General features: G+C 53.2%; 1 protein-coding gene across 2 annotated transcripts in view; it reads left to right on the forward strand.

The window, feature by feature from the left end:
* Positions 1-9,082, forward strand: part of TSPAN18 (tetraspanin 18) — a 191,135-nt gene that overhangs the window by 176,164 nt on the left and 5,889 nt on the right. For both annotated transcript variants that reach the window (XM_011356858.2, XM_023528697.1), the window contains 3 exons: positions 4,920-4,994; positions 6,213-6,311; positions 6,840-7,022. In XM_011356858.2, coding sequence (XP_011355160.1) covers positions 4,920-4,994; positions 6,213-6,311; positions 6,840-7,022 — 357 coding nt within the window. The remainder of the gene's footprint in view (positions 1-4,919; positions 4,995-6,212; positions 6,312-6,839; positions 7,023-9,082) is intronic.

The raw sequence follows: 9,082 nt of genomic DNA on the forward strand, positions 1-9,082 counted from the left end.
GAGACCACTGCCTCAGCCTGCTGGGAGGGAGAGAAGACTTGTCTCGAGAAGGGCCGAGAGGGAGTAACTTTAGCTTCCTCAGAAACCCTGGCTCAGAGGCCTGCAGAAAATGGGGTCTGGGGATGGGGTTTAACTGAGTATCCATCCTCTCCCCGCCACTCCGACGCCAAAGCCCACAGTGTCCCAGTGACCCTTAGCCCAGGGACAGTGAGCCTAATGATCATGTAACCTGATGACCACATCACTTAATGATCAATTTTTCAAACACTTTCCTATGATCCAATGATTTTACAGCATTTTCACATACGATAGGGCAAATTTCAGCCTCTCGTTTGACATTTCGTGGCAACCCTTTCTTCCTGGTTGCTTACTTCTGAGTATTCTTTGGCCCATTTCTTTGAGTCGAATTTTTAAGATATTTTATAACAAAGGCACGCTAAATTAGAAAAGAGAACAGCAAAAAGAGATGAATGTATTTAAAAGAGATAAGTGAGCTGAATCGCCCATGAGGTATGTAAATTTAGTAAATATTTATTAGAAATGAGAACTGGAAGCAGATGTGCCTGTTGGCAGATGGGTTAGGAAAGTCTGGAAATGCTCACCAGTAGGCAGCGCGGCAGTTTGCGCCCTTACTTTAACTCTCCCATCCTATGCAAAGTGTTGTAAATTTGATGCTCAGGAATTACTGACAAACATGTCTGTAGGCAAATGCAATGAGGTTAGATGAACCTAAACCTACCCTGGGAAAGGCCTCGATTAGGGGAAGCCCCAGGAGACATCTGGACAAGGTCAGGGGAAATGTGGCCAGGTCTGGGGAAATCCCCTTCGAATGACCAGTGGTGACCCTATTAAGCAGAAGGAAATCATTTCAGGCTGGAGACGGCGAGTTGGCAGACGTGTCATTGCTATGATGTTGGCACCACAGCCTGGCACGTTCCTTCAGGGGACTCACACTCACACATTCAAGTCACCCCTCGGTCCCCATGTTTGGGAAAACTCTGCTCCAGGAGGAAGAAACGGCAAGGAGGTTTGCAGACCCCCTTTCTCTGGGGAGGCCCGCTTTCCCCATCAATGAGTTACCAGGTTCATTCTTTAATTTCTCCTCATAAATCTTCTGCATTTCATCTCATGAATTTCATTTCTTGAATTATGAATCTCGACTCAGTGTAAACTCCATGAGGGTGGGGAGGACCACATCTGCGGTGTATTTGTTTGTTTGCCAGGACCTAGCACAGAGTAGGTGCTCAAAAAACAGACTTGGAATGAAGGAACAGAGAAGGTGGTATCAGAGGTATAGGTAAGAGCACGGGCTTTGGAGTCAGAAAAGCCTGGCTCTGATCTCTGTTACTTCTTGCCTATGAGACTTGGGGCTGGTTACTTAACGTCTCTGAACCTCAGATTCCTCCTACATAAAATGAAGATAATAATGCCTCCTTTCCAAGCATAGTGTTGTGATCATGGTTCAGTGAGGAAATGTGCATCTTGCTTTGCTCTGTTCCTGGCACATGTAAGCACTTGATGAATGAGAAACTAAAGAGGCTGATGTTGAACCACAAGAGACCCTGCAGGCCATCTGAAGCCTTAAGACCTGGAGGCTCCTATGGGTTTTAGGATAACTTGGTGTTAAAAGGCCGTGTTCTAAAATCAGAGTTTCTGTGCTCATCCCAGGTGTACTGCTGACCTGCTGTGCCATGCTACCCCTTCAGAGTTCTAATTTCCCCACCAGTAAAGTGGGGGTGTTGATGATAACAGCAGCTGCTTCTCCAGGCTGCTGAGACGGTTCATTGAAACAATCCACGTATGATCTACAGTACCTAGGTAGTGCCTATACATGTGGTACTACAGTAAGTGGTAGCTGTCATTATTTTTCCGGAGACCGCCCGCACGGGCCCTTGTCCTCAGGAAGGCCACACTTCCTCTTGGTTCAGAGCCACCATGTGGGCAGCTCTCATGTCGTGCCAGCCTGCACCATCTCAGTGAAGCTGTGCTGAGTCATCTTGGGTAACACACGCATGCTCCCAGAGTGATGAGCATGTGGAAGACACGAGGCTGGAGCTTAGATTCATCCATAGTTTATAACTGTCTAAGCCGCGATCCATAGCCAGAGCCAACTGAATCACGTCACCACGGATGGAGACTTTCTGAGGCCGCTCTGCCAGCCTGAGGACAGCCAGCAACTCCACCAAGAGGGCACAGGACAGGGTGGGGCTTCTGCAGAGGCCGTGAGAAACAGAACCGGATGACCATCCATCACCAGCCAAATGGAAGTGCCAGGAGCCCTGCCTGGGGCCTCCATCACTGTCGGGGAGATGAGAGGCCACAGAGGTGGGGAATGCATCCCTCAAATGCATCCTTCATCCCAAGGGCCAACCAGTGTATGAGAGAGGATGTTGTGGGGGTGGCAGAATGGACTGCAGGTGTTGTGGCCAGGGCCACAAGAGGCCCTCTGTCACACTCCCCTCATACTGGAGAACCCTGCCCACCCTTGACCACGGCCCAAGGTCATCCCACACAAGTGACCCCTAGCAGGGCTACCACTGACCTGTCAAAAGCAGACCCCCAAGGTCCAGCAGGGTTTCTGACAGCCCAGTCCTGGACCACGCTCCTCGGCGGAAACGAGGGTAGCTTGGCACTCTGAAAGGAGCTGGGTTGAGGCAAAAAGGTCTGCTCTGAAATCTTGGAGATGCCCACTTTGGAGCAGCCATTCCCTTCCCCGGCCTGTTTCCTCCTGGGAAACAAGGGTGTGGAAATGGAGGCTCTAAACAGAAAAGAGACGTGGGACAGGCATCGGGCTCCTCGCGGCCAGAGCCCAAGCTGGAGGCAGCTGGAAACTGGCAAGATCCTTGTGGCCAAAGATGACAATTAGGCATGAGAAGTGACAGATCCATGTGTTGCACTGGCTGATCTGTTTAAGCCAGGGGTTCTCCATGGGTTAGGGGATTTAAAACGAAACAACAAAACCATATGACATCTAGGAGATGTTTCATGTCTGTGTCCTGGGCAGATCAACTCGAATCCATCCCAATGGTCTCCCCCAAAGTGGTCTGTAGCCTAAGAGATTTGAAGGAGCCTCAAGAGCTCTATGGGGAGCCGCTGTTCAAGCTGAAAAGTCAGGGAGGAAACATGACTGGGGCCTCCCAGGAGGAGAATAAAGTGACAGAAACCTTCTTCTGACAGAAAGAGAAACCAAGGGCGTCATCGGCAGCCCTTGACAATGGCTGTGAGGAAAACAGCACAGAATGTGTCACCGGAGCCAGGCGCTGGGGGCTCAGGGAAGAGCCTGCACTCGAGCTGGCTTCTGTGCTCCTTCTGTACTTATAAAAGCCTCGATGACAAGCTGTGCTCAGCCTTTTTAATGGCATACAGAACACTTTCACATCCATTACTTCATTATTCTCCACTGTGACCCCAGTAGCAAGGGTTACATTCTCACTTGACTGACAAGGAAACTGAAGCTGGAAGGGGTTTGAGTGATTGTCCCAAGTCACACAAAGCAAGGCAAGGCAAGGAGGGCTGGCATGTCCTGACACTAAGCTCAGGGCCCTTCACCTCCTTCCAGCCAGGCACACCCAGTGCTCTGGGGACTGTGACCCAAGGGAGCAGGTCTTAGGACAGCTGGCTGAGGAGGCTGGGAGGGTGTGTGGGAACCTATCTCCATGTACACTGGGGATTCAGTCCTCTGCTGGTGGTCTCAGGTGGGGTGAAAACTCTGGAATTGTCACAGACTTTACATGCCGAGGGCACTAGTAATACCGAGTAATGAAGGCATCACCATTTCCTCTTTAATCTAACAGCTTTCAGCCCAAAACCCATGACGACCAGGGCCTGACATGTAGCAGACAGCAAGGTCGTGATGCTGAGTCAGTCGCTCATGGATTCATCCATTCACCTGACAGCCATGAACCGATGCTCGTGCCGTCTGGGCAATGGGAATAGCATACTCGGTTACAGCCTCTGTGCTTAAGTGAGGGATGCACTGGGGACATGGCAGCTACGATGAGGACGTCTCTGTGTGGTCCTGTGATGTGGGGAAGCCCAGAAAGACTTCTCGCCTTTCAATACAAATATGGACAAAGCATCTTCTGTATGTATTACTAGTGCCGAGGGCACTAGTAATACCAAGTAATGAAGGCATCACCATTTCCTCTTTAATCTAACAGTTTTCAGCCCAAAACCCATGACACAGGGAGGGCAGCCGGGGCTAAACCCACTCTGGAAAATGAGGAGCTGGTGGGTGAAGAAAGAAGGGACCTTCTCAGCAGAGGGAGCACAGCATGTAAGGGCCCCAAGATGAGAGGCATCATGGTTTATTTGGGGAGCATCAAGAAATGCAATGAGTGGAGCAGAGGGGGCTGTTAGATTTCAATCTCCTGGTTCCTGGGTTTCCACATTTTGACAGACACACCATCTCCCCTCCATTCCTTCTCCTTTACTACAGCTGAAGATCAGCTTTGCCTCCCCACTTCCGGCGGGAATGAGAGGCAGCGGCAGGGAGAGGGGGGCCCTCAGGCTGGCCGGGTGGGGAAAGCCAGCCAGGGGTCCCCAGGGAAATCAGGGTTCCCACAGCTTGGACAATCCACCTAGAGGGAGCCCACACATGTTTCAACATCTGTCTCTTCCCAGGGCTGCCAGGTAGGGTAGTTCAGACTGATTTCTGAGCAAGAGCCTCGTAAAGGGGTGCCATTTGTACGGAAGACGTATGTTTGCTTTGTCCATATTTGTATTGCGAGGTTGTTGACTCCCAAGATGGATTGTTGGTGTGTTTATTATGAAAAATGTCTGGCTTCGGGCAGAGAAGTTCCTTAGTCTTACAAAATCAGCGCATTGCGTCCGTTGCGTAACAGATGGAAGGGCGCTTCGGTGAGTGATGTCCTTGTCCCGCCCGCCCTCGACGCTCACGCGGCCTCTTCTCTTTGCAGTTCTTCCTGTTCATCCTGATCATCTTCTTGGCAGAGCTCTCAGCGGCCATCCTGGCCTTTATCTTTAGAGAAAATGTACGTACTGGGCCCCCCGCACCCTGGCCCCTGCAACCAGCCAGGGCTCAGTGGCCATCAAGGCCAGCCTGTCCCCTCCTCAATAGAGTCGGGAGGCTCTCATCAAGCACTTCCGGCCCAAATTCTGACCCAGCACCCCAACAGGCCCCACAGCCCAGAGGGAGATCCTGGCAAGCCTCTTTCTGCTAAGGCTTTTCCAGAAGGTCTGAGTCAGGGGGACCCTTAAGGATCCCTGCTCTTCCAAAGCATCTGGTGCAATCCCACACCAGATTCTGGAATCTTCCATTCCATACCGTTCCCAGCAATGGTCCAGCAATAGTCATTTGACAGTTCAGGGATAGTCAGGGAGGCTGTGTGTCCCCCCTTCCTCCTCCCTGGACTAGGTGACATGCAGGAGAATAGGACAGAGCATGCTCGATGAGGCCCAGGCCAATATCCAATTTGGGCCACTTGCCCCAACAGGCCACCTTACTCCAGGGGCTCCAACCACCCTGGGCAGCAGCTCCCTTCCCCGAGTCTATAAGAGCCAGACACCAACCAAAGGTAGCCTGGAAACAGAGAGGAGAGGAAAGAAGGGAGAGGGGGCAGGAGACGCAGGCTGGCCCTGGGGTCAGCCGCTGAGCTGTTGGCACGGAGGGGAGGAGGAGGCAGTAGCCTATGAGCAGACTTCGGTGCCCCGATGGTGCCCCTCTGGAGGTACCACCCAGGGCCCGGCCCTTTCACCACAGCAGGAAGCAAGGTGGTTAGACCGTGAGAATATTTTGAGGGTGGAAACCGTGGATGTGCAAAGACTCTCTGCTCCACGCGTGGCTTCTTCGGGGCCTGGGACTCAGGGCGCCTGCTTGGCTCTGTCTGAGGGACGGGTCAGGGTGGAGGGCATGGCGGGAGGGGAAGTGCCCCATCCTGGGCAAGCCCTTCCTCTGAGAAGTGCTGCAGGGGCGAGTGAGGTTCCGTGCGCCCTGGCCTCGGGGTTGTCGAGGGGTTGTGTAGACTTCATGTAGGTGATCCCACCAATGCAGGGAGGCCACAGGCCTTGGGGTGGGATTAAGGGACCCACCCCAAGTTGGCAGCTTAGGAGAATGCCAGGAGCCTGGCACCAGGGCCCTGAGGCCTTCCCTTCCCTCCCCCAAAGCAGATAGATGGAGAGGCCATGGAGGGGTGGGGGCAACGTCAAGCTGCTGGGCGCGGGTCTCAGCTACCCTCTTCCTTTGCCTCCAGCTCACCCGTGAATTCTTCACCAAGGAGCTCACCAAGCACTACCAGGGCAACAACGACACGGATGTCTTCTCTGCCACCTGGAACTCAGTCATGATCACAGTGAGTGACATAGCCCCCAAACCTGTACTGTGAGCTTTCAGAGCCACGATGCCCAGCATAGCAAAAGTCTGGCCTCCAGAGTCCCCTCTGCTCATGTGCCTGTGGGCAGACATCAATAATCAACCAGGGCACTGGCCACCAAGCTTCAGAATTGCATCCACACGGCATTCCTGGCAGCCACTGCCAGGCAAACGGTCCAAACTCAGGATGAAAGCTGTCTGATTCCTCAAGCAACTGTCATCGTCATTGATGACAGTAATCAAAGGAACTGTTTATTGCATGCTAAGTGCCTGGTGAGGTAGGAATCGCTACCTCCACCACCAGTTTAAGGTTAAGGACACTGGAGGCTCAGAGAAGCCAAGTGACTTTCCCGGGGTCACACAGGCAGAGAGGGTGGAGCCAGCCCACGCCTGGGTGTCCACTCCACCCCACCCCGCTGCCTCACTGTGGCCTCTACACAGGCCATCTGTACTTCCGCCCCCGGGGCCAGCTCTCTGCCCCAGACTCTTGGCTTTGTTTTCCTCCTAGTTTGGTTGCTGTGGGGTCAACGGGCCTGAAGACTTTAAGTTCGCATCAGTTTTTCGACTCCTGACTTTGGACAGTGAAGAGGTGCCAGAGGCCTGCTGCCGAAGAGAACCCCAGACTCGGGACGGGGTCCTGCTGAGCAGGGAGGAATGCCTCCTGGGAAGGGACCTGTTCCTGAACAAGCAGGTACCAGGCCCTGCTGCCCCAAGCGGGGGGACATGGGTGGCCAGAGCTGGTTGGGGGGCAGTGTCAGCCCAAAGGGTCTGAAGGCACTCCTGATCCCATGCGTGTGTTGGCCATGACATGGGACTGAGTGGGGGCTGATGAAGCTCCATCCAGGCCCCCGAGCTTCCACCACAGTGCAGGAAGGATGAGGGTGGCAGAAGGCACAGGCCAGGGGAGTGGGCGTTTTGGCTGGGGTTAAAAGGTCAGTAGGAGTTTTCCAGTGTTCCAGGCCGAACACTCCTTGCAATTCCAATAATGCAGGTCGGGAGCCAGAACCAGAGTCACATGGTGGGGGCCCCTCCTCAGTCATGCCCTGTATTTTGGGGAGAGCTCACATTTGCCATGTGGGGGCACCTCCTGACTCCAAGGAAGCAAGGTTTCCCTGACCTGACCCTCCAAGGTCACAGAAGCTCCTAGACTTCCTTGCTTCTCTTGCAACCCGAGGACTTCATCTAAGTCTCTAAAAAACCCATTCCCTTCCTTACATATGCCACCTCTGGGGCACACAAGGGTCCCCAGTGAGCAGCCCCCCATGCCTTGGGTTTGAGGCCGGGCTAGGTGGGGGAGGGGGGAGAGCGAAGGTGGACTGAGCCCCCGCACCCCTCACTTAATAGGCCTTTAATGAGGATCGCATTGGAGAGATCCAGATGCAGGGGACTCCTCAGGGACAGGAGACAAGGCCCTGTTCCTGTGGGGCTCACAGTCTAGTTAGAAAAAGTAGATGATAAATAATCAGCAAACAAACAAAAAGTCATCACTACACATGGCAATGATTACTGTGAAGAAAGAAATGCCAGATGAGGGGCTAGAAGGGACCAGGGCGGGGGCTCAAGGCAGGCCTCTTAAGAGTCTGGGGAAGGGGACAGTTGAGCTGAAGCCTGACCCTGGCCTAAGGTGAGGCTCTTTCTAGCCTCAGCTTTGCCCCATGAACTCGGCTTCTCCGCCCCTCATGGTCTTGCCCTCCAGTGCTGGAGGAAGGAGACACAAAGAAATGAGGGCCCTGGGATCAGGCCACCCCAGGGGCCGGGGGTCTCTGCTCTCAGGAGAGGCTGCCGGACATGGCGGAGAGGGTGGAGTGGTTCTAGGCTGTGGTGCCAGACTGACATGTCAGGCTGCTGTGTCACCTTGGCCAGGACACAGTCTCTTGACCTCAGATTCCCTGAACGGTGGCAGAGACTTCTGCCTGTCTCCATACTCTATTCACCCATTCTCCCCTGGAAAAAGGGGCTCTATAAGACCCCATGGCCACCAGATAAAGGCTATCCTTTCCTGCAGCTAGGCCATGCGACCACGTTCTAGCCAAAGGGAGGTGAGCAGACATGATTTGTGCAACTGAGTGACATCCTTAAGAGAAAGCGCTATGCCCACCCCTCCTCTTTACCCCCTGGCTGGGATGCAGCTGTGATGACAGCCACCTCAGACCTTGCAGAGGAGGGTGGCCCCATAGGATGTCAGAGCATCAAGAGAGATGGAGCCTGGGCCACTGACAACTCCAGAGTGGCCACCACGGCTTAGAATTTGATATGAAAGACAAATGAACTTCTAACTTGTTCAAGGAACTACTGTTAGGAATGCCCGGTGCCTATAGCCAAACCTGTATCCTGAGGCCACTTGAGAATTGTCCCAGGAAGCTGCTTGTGGGCCCTGGTCCTTCAGGGCTTTTCCTGCTATCCTTCTCATTTCTGATTCATCCTCTGTGACAATGCCTCCTTCCATCTTCTGGGCATGGCCTTGATGTAGGAGCTCATGGGAGAGGTCCCTGGGCAGCTACATTAGTTCTTTACGATGATTCTTCCTCTGACCTCAGGGGTGTTACCGAGGTTGACTTCTGGGATTCCATTTCTGAGACACTTATATCCCTCCTGAGCATTCTTCACTTTTAAAAGCCTCTGCTAAGGAACTACCTGTGTTCTTCCAAAGCCCTCTTCCCTAAAGCCCAGGATGCATTTCCAATTTGGCTTTATATCCCTGTCACTGTCTTGAATCAGTGAGCAACACATTTGATTGCAAGTTACTGACTC

The sequence above is a fragment of the Pteropus vampyrus genome, unplaced genomic scaffold, assembly GCF_000151845.1.
Source record: "Pteropus vampyrus isolate Shadow unplaced genomic scaffold, Pvam_2.0 Scaffold31, whole genome shotgun sequence".
In the NCBI taxonomy this organism is placed as follows: Eukaryota; Metazoa; Chordata; class Mammalia; order Chiroptera; family Pteropodidae; genus Pteropus; species Pteropus vampyrus.